Source organism: Epinephelus lanceolatus, chromosome 3 (genome assembly GCF_041903045.1).
Source record: "Epinephelus lanceolatus isolate andai-2023 chromosome 3, ASM4190304v1, whole genome shotgun sequence".
NCBI classification, from domain to species: Eukaryota; Metazoa; Chordata; class Actinopteri; order Perciformes; family Serranidae; genus Epinephelus; species Epinephelus lanceolatus.
The window spans coordinates 49948959-49966207 of NC_135736.1; the positions used below are offsets into that span (position 1 = coordinate 49948959).

Consider the following 17249-nt stretch of genomic DNA (forward strand, 5'->3'; position numbering starts at 1 on the left):
CGTGGAGACAGACAGGTGGAGACAGACAAATAGAGACATAAACAAACAGGTACAGACAGACAGACAGACAGGTGGAGACAGACACAGACAGACAGACAGGTGGAGACGATATGATCGTCACAGAGAATACGACCCAAAACAACAAGCAAGAAATTAGAAAAAGAGAAAATTAAAAATAAACAAAGAAGGAAATAATACTGTGATATAATTTTAAAATGTAACAATAATAATAATCACAATAATAATAATAATAATAATAATAACAATAATAATAACAATAATAACAACAATAATAATAACAATAACAACAATAACAATAATAATAACAATAACAATAATCACAATAACAGGATGGACCTTATGTCCCCCGTGTGTCCCCCGTGTGTCCCCTTTGTGTCCCCCGTGTGTCCCCTTTGTGTCCCCTGGCAGAGGCCGGGACCCTCAGGTTGGGAACCAGCACTGTGCACAGACAGATCCAGTTGATCCTGTGAAGATGATCCAGATCTGAGCTGAAGTGAATTTACATGACAGGACGGACAGTTTGAGTGTCTGGGTGAAGCACCATGTGTCCCCCCGTGTGTCCCCTGGCAGGGTGGACAGTGTGTCCTCTCTGTCTGTTGACTGCCGTCAGATCGCTGTGCGGTGTCTCCCCCTGCTGGTCAAACAGAGGCGGTGCAGGAACACCGACTGAAAAACAAGGACTGAAAACAAAAAGTCCGCGCTGAATCTTCACCAACATGACATCACTGTGAGTTCATATGATGTGGTGACGTCACGATGTTTGATCCGTGAATCAGCTGAGACATGTTTTCATCAGAGATCAGGATGTTTACACTTTGATTTCTGGGTCATTTTCATCATTTCCGGGTGTTTCAGACTCCATTTTGCTCCTCATGATTTTCATGTGACTTTTTCTGCTGTTGAATCTCAGTTTTTATTTTATTTCTGATTTATTTTTATTTTAGTTTATTAGTTTGTGTGGGCGGAAGGATCTGCTGCCACAGGCGCCGCAGCAGCTGGAGTCTCACAGCGGTGCGTAAAAAGCCTTCCGCCGCGGTGGTTAGACCCCGCTCAGCCACCGCTCCAAGCGGGAGGAATATCCGCCACATGACCCGTCGTGCATCTTGACATTATTGAAAACGTAGAGGAGACTGTTCCGCTGTGACATGTGAGGTGTTTGACCCTGAATGAGCGTTTATGAGGCGGTGGGAGCGAAGAGAAGAGCGCGACAGCGACACGGCCGGAGCAGCGGCGAGTGAGCGAACAGCAGCAGAAAAAAAACCTCCAGCTCCTGCTGACATTTTCTGTCCCGACACGGCGGCTTCAAATCGGTGAATCTGAGCGGAGAGATGCCGGGGATGATGGATAAAGGCTCGGAGTATCTGGGGAAGGGTCGCTCTAACGGCACCAAGAGTCCGTCCAACGCTTCTAACGGACATTTCTCTGACGAAAGCGGCAGCGACGACGAACACGGTGAGTATAGCCTCGAACAGCCTCCCGACGCTCCGTGTGTGCGCGTTAAAAACGACATCATGTGTGTATTAACTCAGTGTGTTGTGTTCATGCGGGTGTGTTCCAGATGTGGGGATGCGGGTCGGAGCTGATTATCAGGCCAACATTCCCGAGTTCGAGCCCGGTGAGTTTTTCCTGGTTTGTACCTGAGTGACGGACGGTGGTAGCCTCGGTACATGTACAGTAACACACACACACACACACACACACACACACACACACGGTGCGTTCAAACCGTGACACTCTGAGTTTTATTAAGTCAGCGTTAATAAAGAAACAGGAGCCGAGGCTACCTCCGCTCTCACTGACAGCTTGTGACATTTAGTTTGTTCCTAATGAAGCTTCATGGAGTTGGGTTGTTTTCATTGCTCCTTGTTTTCCCTCCACAGACATTAATTAACAGAGCATAAGATATTATATCACCATCATTATTATTATTATTATGAAAGTGTTGATAATTAATAATAACTACTCATCATGAGTCGATGCTTCCTTCTGCACCTGATGCGTTAAAACAATGACAGAAAATATTAATTTAAAGCTCCAGTGTGTCAGATTCAGCAGGACATACATAGAACAGAATCAGTGTGTTTTCTTTTGTGTTTAATCAGCTGGACATAAGAATCATTGTGTTCTGGTTCCCTCAGAATGAGCTGTTTATATCTCCACAGGGAGCAGGTCCTGGTCTACAGAGATCACCATGCTGCACTGCCGTGTTTCTACAGTAGCCCAGAAGGGACAAACCAAACACTGACTCCAGATAGAGACATTCATGTTTTCACATTTTCATATCAGCCACCGTAGTCAGCAGCTGCTCTGTGACAAGCAGTGTCAGCAAAACAGACATTTTAATATGAAGCTGCTTTATTCAGTGTGTTTACTGGTTTAAAAGTCTCAGGATCCACACTGAAAATGTGCGCATGGACAAAAAATCTTCATCAGTTTGTAAAACCAGGCTGGAGAAGTTTCAGCTGGTTGTAATCTGTAGATGTTACCGTGAGACGCCACTAAATCCCCCTGAATCTGACGCACTGTTCCTTTAAGCCATTTAAGATCTAGTGACTGACTAAATGTCAAACTGGCAGCGCGATCGTTTCACAGAAACCGACGATAGAAATAAATCAAAAACTGAAGCATTAGTAAAATGTTTCACCTCAAAGTCTGTGCAGACATCCAGACTGTTGGTCTGCAGTGTGGGCCTGGAGACAGTGGGTGCTACATGTAGAAACAAGCCTATTGCTTGGTCACTGAGACGTTTAACCCGGGAGTAGTCTCGCTCACCAGACCTTCCTCAAGAAAAGAAAGGTCTGGCTGGGCCGACTCTCACTTTAAGATTGGAGAACAAAACGCCCCGGCTGCTTGTATTTCTTTCAACCAATCACAATTGTTCTTGGCGGTGCCACAGCAACAGTGCGCTTGCAAATATATTGCCGGGGGGAAACAGGTTTTGGTGTAACATGCCCACAAAAATATCGCCTACAGGATGCGAACCATGGCAGAAAAATGGCTACATCCCCCCAAGATCAAACACTGCAAAAATTAGTAAAGGACGTGTTGAACTGCTACACAACCGGAGGTGGTAGGGCGGGACTTCAGCGGGTGGCTCGTTCCGCCCAATGAGAGGCTGATCTTTGCAGCGAACTTCTGCCCACTCAGACTAACCCCGGAGTGACCTGGTTAATGCGCAAACTGTAGTTTGATTTACCGTACGCTGTGTTGCTTCTCTATTGAATCCACAGGTTGTTCTTGGTTGCAGCAAAGCAATTTAATTCTTCCATGCAAGTGTGAACAAAGTCCATTTAGCTCCAACAGAGACCAAACTCTCAGGGTCAAACACCTGACGGCAACAGCAACCCTCCTCTTTCACACCTGAGCATGAGAACATCACAGTGACACTCTGTGTTCCAAACAGTGGACTGCAAATTAAACCCTGGGTTATTGAACAAACATATCTGGCTCCTACACCACATTTCCCATGATGCAACTCAGAAGCCCCTTTCATGAGGTCGTTTAGGGCCGAACACATGCTGTGTCTTTAACCACCTGGATAACATGAGGTCGGGCGCTGGGTGCTGCTCTTGTGCCTTTTCTGCGCCAGCTTTCAGGAGCCCAGCGGCAGGTTGTGTCTGAGGTTGCTAAGCAACCTTAACCAGCAGCGTATCATCGCCTGTCTACCTGAAATCCCGAGGTCAGAGCTGATCTACTTCCTGTTTGTGTGTGGGACAGATGTGACAGCTCTGCACTAACATGATCAACTCCTCCTCCATGTTTATCACACACTGATATTTACTGAAGAAGCAAAGATATCTGTGGGCTGTGATTGGTTGGTCCTCGTCACATGACATGTGGTGCACACTGACGTGCTCCAAAAGTTGAACTCAGTTTATCTCAGGGTGCAGCCATCACACCTCGTAAAATAGGTGGTCAGGAAGGCGTGTGCTGTGACACCGTTTGAGCACACCTGCCACACGTCTACATTGACAACAATGAATTTGAGGGCATAAAGGCTTTGGACAGCTTCCTCCAGAGCCACAGAAGATATTTGATCATAGTTTAAACTGAGCATTTGGTGTAAAGTTGGCAGAATGAGCCTTTAAAGTCAAGTGTTCTTCCTGTTTGTTCAGGTTCCACTAAGTACACGGACAAAGACAGCGGAGGGATGTTGGTTTGGTCTCCGTATCACACCATCGTCGACTCCAAGTGTAAGTCGCCTTTGTGCACACAGCTGCAGTCCTCTGTCAGGTCCTCAGATCACACTGAACTGACTGTGTGTGTGTGTGTGTGTGTGTTTTCCTCCGCAGTGGACGAATACATCGCTTTAGCCAAAGAGAAACATGGATACAACGTGGAGCAGGTGAGAACGTCCTGTCTCTCTGTGTCTGTCCTCAAACACGTCGTCTTTCTCCCTAAAACTCCCAAAACATCTGGAGCCAGTCGTACACATGACATGTACGCACAAAAATCATCTGTACACCTTTTCCCACATATAAACTGGTATGTGAACGCCTCACGCAGACTTCAGACCAGCGTACACTCATGTTGTCACAATACTTTTAACTTTGATACAATCCCAAAAGGTCGATATACGGTGAGGGAGAGATGACACTGAGGGCACACCAGTCCAAATGGTTTATTGAAAAATATTACAAGCGTGTAACACAACAACAGCGACTTTTCTTTTCTTGGTTAGCAGCAGAGAACATTATCCCTCAGGTCTTCTAAACGTGGGAACACCTGCTGAAAATAGGTGAGAGAGTCAGCTTGACTGTGACATCATCATGTTTTAACGTCATATCTCAGGAACAGAAGGGGAGACATTTGGTCAGATACTGAATTGGTGACTCTAATCTTGAAACTGTGCTGATTGTATAGATCTTCTGTGTGTGAAGCATCCATGTTTTCACTGACATGGATGGAGACTGTCAGAGACACTGGACTGGTGGGCGGAGTCATACAACCACAGGGTGGACTGGTGGGCGGAGTCATACAACCATGGGCAGGGATTGTAGTTCTTCATTATCTGGTGTGTCACATTCAGTGTGGTGGACAAGTCAAAAATCAGGTAGCAACAGAAAGCAGGATGGAGGCCAGTGAAAATGTTACAGAGGTTACTTCCTTTTTATGTCTCCTCACGAACGACAGCTTTGACCAGAGGTATTAAAATATGATGAAGAACTTTTAAACACTTAGTTTGTAGGGCTGTAGTCTCCTGGTCGACTGGTCGATTATTTGGTCGCTATGCTCTCGTCCGACCAAATTCTCATTGGTTGAATAATTGCCGTGTTACTTTCATAAAGAGAAAAGTGCCACATCAACAGCTTTCCAGGATTAATCCATTATTTCCTGCGGCGGGGGGACAGGCTAAGTTACCTGTGAAAACACCCCCTTTGTTTTTTTTTTAAAGATATTTTTGGGGGCTTTTTAGCCTTTAATGGACAGGACAGACAAGTGTGAAGGGGGAGAGAGAGAGAGAGAGAGGGAGTGACATGCAGCAAAGGGACACAGGCTGGAGTCGAACCCAGGCTGCTGCGGCAACAGCCTTGTACATGGGGCGCCTGCTCTACCACTAAGCCACCGACGCCCTGCCCCTTTGTTTACACAACGTTGAACTCGCCCACCCTCACACTCTTGTCTGTCTCTGTAAGCTGACACCATTTCCTTCAGTGGAAACAAAGCTTTGATTTACTTTAACTTCACAGATAAGAAACAATAAATTGTGAAGACAGTAAAGCCTCCACACACTGTGTGTGATTTGTCCTTCAGGGATTTATACTTCAGGATTTATCCTGGCTTCATATGAGCAGAGGAAATCTGCGCTCGTCGCTAGGCTAATTTATACAATGTAAAATGTATAAGACAGTTGTTTTGTCAGTGAACCTTGTGAGCTGTAATGGAGCCAAATTATGTGCCGTTACCTTTGTTACATGTTGCTGTTGTCCCTGGTTTTATATGAGAAGAGGAAAAGATCGCTAGACGCTAGGCTAATTTGCATAATGTAAAATGCCATAGGCTTGTGCTAATAATGTTAGCATGTTGTATTTGTGGGGAAAATGTGTCCAGATAAAGACAAGTGTTTGTCTGTGAATGCTGCGAGTTATAGTGAAGCTGATTTGTGTTTGAAACTGTCTCTATTAAGCCATGTGTAATGTGTGTTTAATGTGTGTTTAATGTGTGCTTAATGTGTGTTCAATGTGTTTTGAATCAACTAAACTTTACAGCACTTAACACAGTCCTCCACCGCCGACTAGAGTTTTGGAGGTGTAACTGCAGAGTGACACAGACACACCACCGCAGAAGTAAAAATAACGTGCAGATTTTTTTACCCATGACTAATCGATTAGTTGAAGATTATGTACGACTTTAGTCGACCTTGATTTTCTTTGGTTGACTACAGCCCTACTATTTTGTTCCTCACACTGTGTGTGTGTGTGTGTGTGCAGGCACTCGGCATGCTCTTCTGGCACAAACACAACATCGAGAAGTCTCTGGCCGACCTGCCGAACTTCACCCCGTTTCCAGACGAGTGGACGGTGGAGGACAAGGTGCTGTTTGAACAGGCCTTCAGCTTCCACGGGAAGAGCTTCCACCGCATCCAGCAGATGGTAAACACAGTAATATTCCTGCGTTACAGCCACGGAGACGAGTACGTTTACTCTCTACACTGCTCTGCATACATCTGATGGCTGTGGCTTCTTCCTGTCTCCTTCAGTTACCGGACAAATCCATCTCCAGTCTGGTGAAGTACTACTACTCCTGGAAGAAGACGCGCTCCAGAACCAGTCTGATGGACCGTCAGGCTCGTAAACTGGCCAACAGGAACAACCAGGACGACAGGTACGCCTCACTGATCAGCTGTGATGAGCTCAGAGCGCTTCTGTCCCAAAATGTCCGCTTATGAAGAAAGAAATGGATCAATAACAGTCCACACACCATCTGTGACTCGTGCACGAGCGTCTCGCAGCTCTGTAGCACTCACAGGTTCATCTGGAGTTTGTAAAAGACGAAATCTGTTTGTGATCTGTGTGCGAGGAAAACCACGTCAGACGAGTCTGTGGACTCATTTTAAAATAGGTATTGAAAAGAAAGTTCTTGTTTCAGTCCCAGCAGGTTGGAACTCGTTGCTTTGAACAGCAGGTGGCGCTGCTGCTCTGCTGCGTTTGTCAGACTGAAGCGTGAGAGGCGGAGCTTCAGAGGAGCAGGGTCTGCTGCTATTGGTCAGATCAAAGATAGAAAGAAAGACAGAAGCTGCGTCTCTGTTTCACTCTGAAAACTCTGAGCAGGGTTTGAGTCTGACGGTGTTTCAGGGCCACTGTGAGTAATAAATAAATAAATAAATAAATATAAATCCAGAGCCGGGGTAGGGGCGATATATTCCTAGAAAAAACTCTGAATTTTACTAAAGCTGTTAATTTAGGATAAAAAGCTCAAACATTCATTGAGATTTTATTATAATGAGTATAGTCAGTCCTGTGATAGTCTGGCCACCTGTCCTCCACGATGAACCCTGCCTCTCACCCAGTGTCAGCTTCCTGTACTTACAGCTTATGAATTACATGTGACGTTTATTTTTCTGTGTCTCCTGACAGAACAGCTCAGTCTAATTTCAGCATGAGCGTTTTTTCAGCCGAGCATTGTTAAAACAGCAGCTGATGTTTCTGTAGGGAGAAGTTAGTGGAGGGAGATGGCGGTCCAGGCAGGAAGCGTAATGTCGTGTTTTATCTCGTAACAGCATCGTTTACATACGACTTGTCTTCTGTCTGTTGACCTGTAATCACTTCCACTCTGCTGATTTACTCCCGAGTTAACAACGTTATCCATCTGTGTTGTTGTTGTTGTGATGACGTGTACTGACTGAATTTTGACTTCCTGCTGTTGTTGCCACAGCGACGAGGAGATGGAGGAGGCCAATCCCATAGAAGCCAACGACAGCGACTACGACCCCAACAAGGAAACCAAGAAAGAGGTACGTGGACACACCTGAGCCGCCGCTCCTCTCGCCTCTCACTCTGTACATCCTCGATTCCTTTCCTTGCCTTCTCTCCTCACATCTTAGTCCCTCCCACCTGAGATACAAGCGGAGGTGGCAAACATGGCTGGCCTGACACTTTTTTCTTTAACTCATAAATAACAATAATAATCTGTCTCTCTGTTTCTCACACACATACACATCTAATAATTAATAAACAGTGTGTTTTATTTGGTAGGAAAGCATCACACAAGCAAAAATAAATTATGTGAGTTCTCTAGTGCCTACGCTGTACCAACTGCAGCCTGTGTCTAAGTTTAAACACTCAGGTTTCTCTTTTGTTCTTTAAATATTTATCCTGCTCAGAAACATTCATCTGAAGCTATTAAACAACAACTTTAATTTAAAAACGGTTGTTAAAAAACAGTGACAATATTCTGGTGATTAAAATGTTCTGAAGCTCAAATCTGAGGCTGTTGTGTAAATAGCTTTCCAATGAATAACAAAAAAGCAACTTCTGATCAGCCCGTATCAATTTCAGGCTTAAAACACTAACTTCCTGTTTAAAACACACCCACTTCCGGCCCAAGCCCCGCCCCCTCCGAGCATGGATACGGACACAGATAATGGTGCACTCGCTCATCCCTAGTAGACACATAAAGCAGCTGTGTGTGTTTCCTCCACCTGCAGAACCAGGTGGAGCCGGTGGTGCCCGGCTCAAAGGTAGCTCTGGGTCGGCGGGAGCACCAGACCCTACAGCACCGACACCACCAGCGCTCCCGCTGCCGCCCCCCCAAAGGCATGTACCTGACCCAGGAGGATGTGGTGGCCGTGTCCTGCAGCGCCTCCGCCGCCAACACTCTCCTCCGTCAGCTGGACATGGAGCTGGTGTCCCTCAAGAGACAGGTAGGAGACGCCAAAACTGTTCTGCACCAACTCCGACTCCGCCTCCTCTTCAGAGGATGATCTGAGAAAACTGAAGCAAAAATAGAAAGAATTTATATTTAACCACCGCGGACTCAATCAGTGTGTCTCCAGTCACAGTGAAGTGGATCTCCAGTCCCAGCTGGACGAGGACATCTAACTGGCCTACTGTCCTTGTCCCAGTATACAAGCACGGGAGGGGAATCCATTTATTGAGCCAAGTATGTGCGACTCCTCTACGATAGGTGGAGATATGCCCCCTTTCAGCTTGTTAGTATTGGACCTTTTTCCTGTTGACCTATTACGTCACAGACCAAACAACGGACAAACAAGTTAGCTACGGTTAGCTAGCAGCTAACTGCTACCATGGTGGACAACTTTACAGCTCTGTACATTTGGTCCGTCCAAAAAGTCACGGCTCTGGATGTAGATTTCTCCATGTTGTTACCGGCTTCTTCTTCTCTTACACATTTAATGCTATTGGACTTCCGGGTCAAAGCCCGGGGCGGAAACTGTGGAGCATGCTCAGATCGCCTCGGCCAGTTCGAAGTAATTTGACTCCCGATCGTATTATCTGGGTTAGTTCGACCACTATGGGAGTAATGTTGCTACTCGTAGTGACGCCACTGTTCAACACTGATGACCTAACAATGAGAAATAGTGTTGGACGTGATTTTGATTTTGGGAAAATGATATTGCACTACACAGACCAGTGATCATGATATTTAAAAAGTCGTAACATACATCATGTTAAAGTTGTAATGCACCTAATGTAGGTGAATATTGTGTCTCAGCTCTCGTCTCACAGAAGGGGGAGGAGTTATACAGGTTGATGGCCACAGGTAGAAAAGATCTCCTGTGACGGTTTGAAACTCGGTGTTAGACCAACAAAATTATAAGAACAGATGGAACCTGATAACAATTTGAGCTGTGCACGTGATTCTCAGCTCTACATGCACGTACCGTAACATGGTACAGCTGCTAACTCACGTATCAGCCGAAAGACTCGTGTAGCGGACAGTTCTCACACGCTTCCATCCAACAGTCTGTATACGCCACAGTCCGATTTGTCAGGCAGTGAAACACATGTCCAACAGTAACGTCACAGAGTAAACAGAGGACACTGACAAGACCTGGACAGACAAGACAGGTGGACTGGGAGTTATTTAATTTTTGACAGACGTTCACTGCGGATGAGCGGCGTCTTCTAGTTTTACCTTTCAGCCACCTTTCAGTGTACTCTTCTTCAACGTTTGCTTTACTTCCTGGATTTTTCCCACATGGAAATTCTGACCAATCAAGAGCAGCTTTCTCACACAAGGCATTTGATCTGGTCCTCTTGTAAATGCTGCCGTGAGAACACCAACCAACTCTAGGCAATTATACAACTTTGGAACAACATGAGTCCCTGATTCAGACCAAAGGAGACCACTCTAGGGCTGACAGCACCCTGAATGACTTAATACCTGTGTTTTCTACATGTCTGCCATCCCTCTGATCCAATCAGGAGAGAGACCTCCACAGGTGTATCTTCTGTTTGAGTGATGACACTGTGAGACCCACGTTACTGAGCAAACACTGAGCTGTCAGTGATGATGTCACAACATACAGAGATTTAACACTTAATATAACACGTACATCACCGAAGCTTCTGACTTTGACTGACTGCTCCAGTGGAAGCGTGTCGTTGGCTCTCTGATGATGTAAGCAATGTGTTTGTCTGCTGCTGTGAGTGGGCGGAGCCTCCTGTAACTGTAAACCACCACATTAGCTGGGCTTAGCATTAGCATGCTAACATTAGCAAGTTGTTGTTAGCACATCAGATGCATCTGTGTAAAGTGACTCACCAGACGGTCAGAGATCATCACAGAACATTCATCCAGTCAGACTCCACTCTCTGTGGGCTGTTTAGCTCGTGTGTGTGCGCACAGGTTAAAGGACCCCAGGTGTGTCCCTGAGTCGTCCTGTGTAGTGCCTGTCTATGCCACCTCTGTGCCTGGGTTGCACTGCCCCCTGCTGCTCAGACATGCAGGTGTCAGACTCCTTAAAGGACAGTTCAGATATATCTAGGTGAGGTGTATGACGTTCTGTAAATGACATTTTGAAACAGAGAAACAGTGAAAGTCAGACTTGAGTTTTGTCGGCGCTCAGCTGAGTGTTCATGTCTCGTTTTTCAGGTGCAGAACGCCAAACAGATGAACAGCGGCCTGAAGCACATGTTGGAGTCTGGGATTGAAGAGTTCAGACTGGCTGAGGTACGTCACTGAGGGTCACGTTTTAAACCACCAGAACACGAAACATCACCAGGTCTCATAGAGTAACTCCACCCAAAGTTACTTTACACACAAAATAATTCTAGGAACATTTCCTCCACATAAACTGAACATTATAGGATCATAATACATTAGTTTAGTTTCATTAGACCGAAGAGGTGGAGCTAATAGAGACGACACTGAGCGCAGGAATGGAAACTAATAAAGTACATTTACTCAAGTACTTCACTACTGCTCGACATCTCAGAGGGAAATACTGTACTGATTACTGCATTACTTCTGTCTGACAGCTTTAGTTACTTTACAGAAGATTATAAAAACAAAATATGATCAATTTGTTAAATATGGTGCCGTATTGTAGATAAAACTACTACAAGTACGGCTGGGAGGTATTTTTAGGCTACGTTGCGATACACAGTATCTGTCGATCCATTGATAGATGGATATTTTCAAATCACCTCTGAACTACTGTGGACTAAAATACTAAACTACTAAATAAACAAGTTAGAGTACTGTTATAATAAAGTTAAATACTGTTATGATTACAATAAAGAATCTGAGGACTTCCTGTTTGTTGTTGCAGTGTAACCAGAAGGTGAACGCCCGCTGGACCACAGACGAGCAGCTCCTGGCTGTTCAAGGTGAGCTCGGTCACAGGTAACAGGTTAGAGAAGGTGCACGGAGCTGAAGTCCAACAGGATGAACGTGAACTCTGATTTTACTGTAAAGTCACAGTGAGACGGCAGACTGAGCGTCTTTATCTTCGGTCATGTGACATTTAACAACATCAGAGCTCAGAATATAAACTTCCTCTTCGCTGTGTCGTTAAAGCTGCAGTTTGTTAACGATGGATCAGATGACGGCGTGTACGTGAGCGGGTCGTTCTTCGACAGACACAGAGAATCAGCTACATACCTGCAGCTCTACAGAGCTTTTTAGCCTCTTTTAGCTCCTAGTTTTGGTTTTCAAGCACATTTTCTGTCTGTTTTCTTAATATTAAAGGCTCAGTGTGTCAGATTCAGGAGGATTTTGTGTCGTCTATCAGATTACAACCAGCTGAAACTTCTCCTGGTCAGAATTCTTTCAGTATTTGTTGTTCAGGAGCTGAATTATCCTCAGGGGTCTCTTCCTCTAAAACACACACACCAGCTGATTTAAACTTTAAAAACACTGAATGAAGACGTCTCATGTTTATAAAAATAGGTGTTTTTTTGACGCTACTCATCACGGACAGGCTGCTAACAGCCGCACAAACAGTCCTCTCCAGAGCCAGTGTTTGGTTTGTCTGTTCTGGGCTACTGTAGAAACATGGCGGTGCAACATGGTGATCTCTGTAAACGAGGACCTGCTCCTTGTGTAGATATAAACATCTCAATCTGAGGTAACAAAAACACAATGACCCATATTTTCAGCTGATAATACACTAAGGAAAACAGGCTTCTTCATATTATATTTCTGCCGATACATCGACCTGAATCTGACACACTGGACCTTTAAGGACAGTCAAGACTTGGAGCTCGACTGGCCATAAAAAATGATGACTCCTGTTAGTCCTCAATTTTCCCTAAAAACACAGAGCCATTGAGATCTTTCTCTCAAAATCTTATTTCTCTTCTTCTGCTGTGTATCGTTGTGGCAGTTAAGGACTTGATTACATCTCGACAAACCGTCTGTGATGTTCTTCAGGTGTGCGGAAATACGGCAAAGACTTCCAGGCCATCGCTGACGTCATCGGTAACAAGACGGTGGGCCAGGTGAAGAATTTCTTTGTGAACTACCGGCGGCGGTTCAACCTGGATGAGGTGCTGCAGGAGTGGGAGGCGGAGCAGGGAACGCGAGCTCCCAACGGAGACAGTGTCACATCTGGAGAGGAGGGAAAGACCAGCTCCACCACTCCGTCAGGGAAGAGCACCGACGAAGAGGACGAAGAGGTGAGACATTTAATTTTTATATCCCACACAGTTTTTCTGATGCACATTCTGCAATACGAGCATGCTCCACAGTCCTGCTGATCATTTGTCATCCATCAGCTTTCAGACGGATCTCCTTCCCTCCAGGTTTCACTTCATGTTTTAAAATAAAAACAAACCTGCTGAGACTCAAAGATAATTCACTGTAGTCAACATCTAGTCTACCTGCTGTGTGACGTCATCCTGTAATGATGCAAACGAGTGTTTCAAAACCTCCAGAAGACTCTCAGCATGTGAAACATCTCCGTCTGCTGCTGAAAAGCAACTGTTTGAATGTTAAAATGACTTTGGCCCCGCCCTCTCCTCTCTGCAGGGTCAGGTTACCTCCTCAGGTGCGTCCCCCGCTGCCTCCTCTTCCTCTTCAGCTCAGATTCCAGTGATGTCGAGCGCCTCCTCCTCTTCCTCCCTCCACCAGCCCCCTCCCCTGCTGCGGCCCTCCCTCCCAGCCACGCCCTCCCTGCACCGCCAACCCCCGCCCCTCCAACAACAGGCCCGCTTCCTGCAGCCCCGCCCCACCTTGCAGCAGCCCCCGCCTCTCATCCGCCCCTCCAACCCCCTGCCCCCTCGCCTTAACCCACGCCCTCCTGCTCCCATGACCCTCGGCGGCAACCCTGGGGGGTCAGGTCCAAGCTCCGCCCAGCAGCCCCCTGGCTTGGCCATCCACCAATCAGAGGCCTCGTCTTCCTCCCTCCACTGATGAACGTCAGACTGTTTCTGCTGAAGAAGATCCGGTTCAGGTCCTGTGGGAAATCTGAGTGACATTATTCTTCAAAACAACAACAATTTTCAGACCAGCCTCTCAACTCTCACCATACGTCAACATAAAGCCAACACATTTATACCAAACACAATCAAATCATGAGTTCTTATTTATCGGTATTTAAGAGGTGGATGTTTGTCTTTCCCACAGGACTTACATGCAGCACACCTGCTGGTTGATGGACACCTGGTTTTCACGTCTTTGCTTTGTGACAGAGTCTTTGGAAATCTGCCACCAACTGTGTGCAGATTATAAAAGCAGAAGGTTCTGTGGTGTCCCACAGGGTTCAACCCCGGGGTCCCTTCTTTTTCTCCATCATTATGTCTCCACTGGGACATTACTGCATCAACCACAAACAAAAATGGCCCCCAGCAGTACCTGTAAAACATTTCAAAGAGTAAACATGATTTAGTCTCTCATCAGCAGCCCATCGATGCTACAGTCTGGATGTTACAATATTTTATACAAACTCAGTCTGAAATAACTTTAAATTAGGAACTTGAGTCAGTGTCGTTTCTTACATTAAGAAACTAAACATTGTTTTATTTTAACTACCATCTTTCATGAGTTGTGTTTATCCTCCACCCTCCAGAGCTCACTACATGTGTGTGTACAGAGTCTCAGCTGACCTTTGTGTTTGTCATCCCCCTCCTGCTGATTGGTCGGTCGAACACACTCCAGATTGTTCCAGAACAAAGTCCCTTAACAAGTATCGGCTGTACTGACGTAAAACTTTGGATACGTACACCTGCTCCTCAGAGGATGAACCCTGTAGATTTTATGACCCAGTGATCTTTCCTCTAGCGCCACCCTCAGGACAAACTTTACATGTTGAGCTCTGCTGCTGGTTAAACTGTAAGGACAGATAAATTATTAGAATGTTGTTTGTTCATGTTGTGGCTGTAATGGACTGTGCAGCCTGTAGGGGGCACCAGCGGGACTTTAGATAAGTCAGTTGTATTTACACCCAAAATCACACAGTGTTCCAAAGAGCTTCTCTGCATACGACCTGGAAAAACTGGAGGTTGATTTAAAAGGATCAGTCTGGTGTATTTTTCTTATCGTCAACACATCTCGCGTTCAGACTCAAACCAACAACATGTTGGTCTGTCTCTCATTACGATCTGACTTCCTGTCTGTGACTCTCAGCTCCGAGCTCATTGGTTCCCACTGTAGACGTAAATCTTAAACCTCCTGCGGCCGTGCGTCCTCACATGAGGATATTACGTATTGGGTCTGCTGCACCTAATACATCATAATTTAGACCTGTTGTCCTCGTGCATGGACACTTTTTTGTGCCATCTAGTGGTCGCAAAAACACAACACACTAATCCTGCCGAGTCAGCCTGCAGCAGATCCCAACTCCGCAGTGGACAAAACCTGATCGGATTTTAAACTTGTTAATTTATGATTAATAATGTTCAACGTTTATACGACAACACATTTGACCCACTTTAGCGACAGTAACAAGTTAAGACACCGTTAATTAGGAAGTACACATTTGAGGACTCTGGGACTTTAGATTATTATTCTATTATTGCAGCATTTCACATTTGGTTCAACGGAAGGTGAAGATTGAGGGGCAGAGGCTCGACTCAGATGCAGCTGTCAGGAAAACAACACACTTTTAATTGAGAACTGATGCCATGGGCCAAATTTAAAAACAATATACTAAATTATTAAGAAGCAATAGAAAAACATGTCTTGCATAAAGGGCTCTTATCATGACAGAGGAAAAAGTGGCAAATGCTTCAGCGCCACCCCGGGTCGGTCTGTGCACGTGCCTGAATCCAAGAAGTACAGAGCACGGAAAATTGATAGAGTTTCAAAATGAACAAATTTTTCTGGATGTGTTGCATTATTTACAGTTTAGATTTTGCACAGCCAGGTTCAAGCGTTGAAATGAACAATGTTAGACTTGAACAGTGACCTCTGACCCACAGTTACACTGAACACATGTCGCGTTGTGTGTTATTTAGTTTTGGCAGAACAATGTTCAGGTGTTGAAGTGAACCGTTTTATACTTTATTACACACTTGTGGCTATTAAAAATAAACCCAATGTCCCCATGTGAGGACATTCTTCTTGCAAAACTACTTCCTGTTCAAAGACAGTGCTAAGTGTTTTTATACCTGTCAGGTCCTACTGACCCCAAATAGCGAAGAGAAATAAAAAAAAATGCATTCCAAACAGAAGCTCAGGTCTCACAGGCTGAAAACACAAATCTATAGTTTCATCTGTAATTTCGTCGAACAGCTGCGTTTTCAACAAGCAGGACGAAACAGTGACTTTGTCTGGGACTATTTTCAGTGGCGGAGTAATCCACATTTTGTGCAGTGAGATATAGCAGACTCACACACAGTACTTGTGAGGAGACACATTCACTGTTGGTTTGAGTCTGAACGTGAAGACGTGTAAAATATCACCAGATTTGTGTCACAGAGACAAAAACAATGGCAGTTTATACGAGCCGTCACCCAACGTGGCGGCGTATCCATGGTAACTGGGGGTAAATAACCTGTCTGACAGTCAGGGTGATGAACTGAAGGCCTCAGTGTTGGGTACAGTAGTATTAGACGTCAGCGTGTACAGTTTGATGTCTGTTTGAATGATCTGTAACCAGCTGTCCGTCCAATCAGCTGCCAGGAACTGGTTCACTAACTCTGATTTGATGCTTTCTCAAAACACTAAAGCTTCATCAGGACGTCCTTCGCTGCAGAATGAAAGATGTTGTTGGGTTTAACTCTCTCAGATGTTTTCCCACATGTTGCAGACTCATTTTGGAACTAAAAACCTAAATGTCATCGTCATCTGGACTCGGAGCTTCAGACGTGCCGTCAGTCTGTCTGTCCATTATTTATTCTTCTTCTTCTTCTTCTTCTTCCTCCTGGTGCTACCAGTTTGGACTCGGTGTAAAAAGAATCATTGTGAAAGTGCTCTTAATGCTTTTTGGTCAAACGTGCATCACAGCGTTAAATGTACCTGGAGTCATAGAGTCGAACTTAGAGTCCTTTGAGTTTCAGTAGAACTTGTAAAAATTTTTGCTGTGAAGATGAAGCTGCTGAGACGTCTCATTAAAAACTTTGTTCTTCACACTGTCTGTATGTCGTTATTTTCTAAAGATTGGTGTCATTGCTCAGTTTATAGTGCAAGTGAGGGATGTCTTTGTGGGGGGCCCAGTGGGAGGGGGCCCCTCGGAAAGCCTGGAATGAAAAGTTTAAATTAACCGGCGACAACCGGCTTTGTGCTTTGTGTTCCTGTTAAGGTAACAGGAAGCAGACACACTCAAACACAGTGCAGGTCCCTCAGTGTCTCTCCACCTCTGCTCAGCACTGACAACAGCA

General features: G+C 45.3%; 1 protein-coding gene across 1 annotated transcript; it reads left to right on the plus strand.

The window, feature by feature from the left end:
• Positions 1–924: 924 nt before the first annotated feature.
• Positions 925–16997, plus strand: rcor3 (REST corepressor 3). The gene is made up of 12 exons (XM_033624775.2): positions 925–1473; positions 1580–1636; positions 4137–4214; positions 4314–4366; positions 6453–6614; positions 6722–6846; positions 7897–7975; positions 8669–8884; positions 11080–11157; positions 11759–11816; positions 12862–13106; positions 13459–16997. The coding sequence occupies exons 1-12, from the start codon at positions 1350–1352 to the stop codon at positions 13840–13842; spliced, it is 1659 nt and encodes a 552-aa protein (XP_033480666.1). The 5' UTR covers positions 925–1349; the 3' UTR covers positions 13843–16997.
• Positions 16998–17249: the final 252 nt, after the last annotated feature.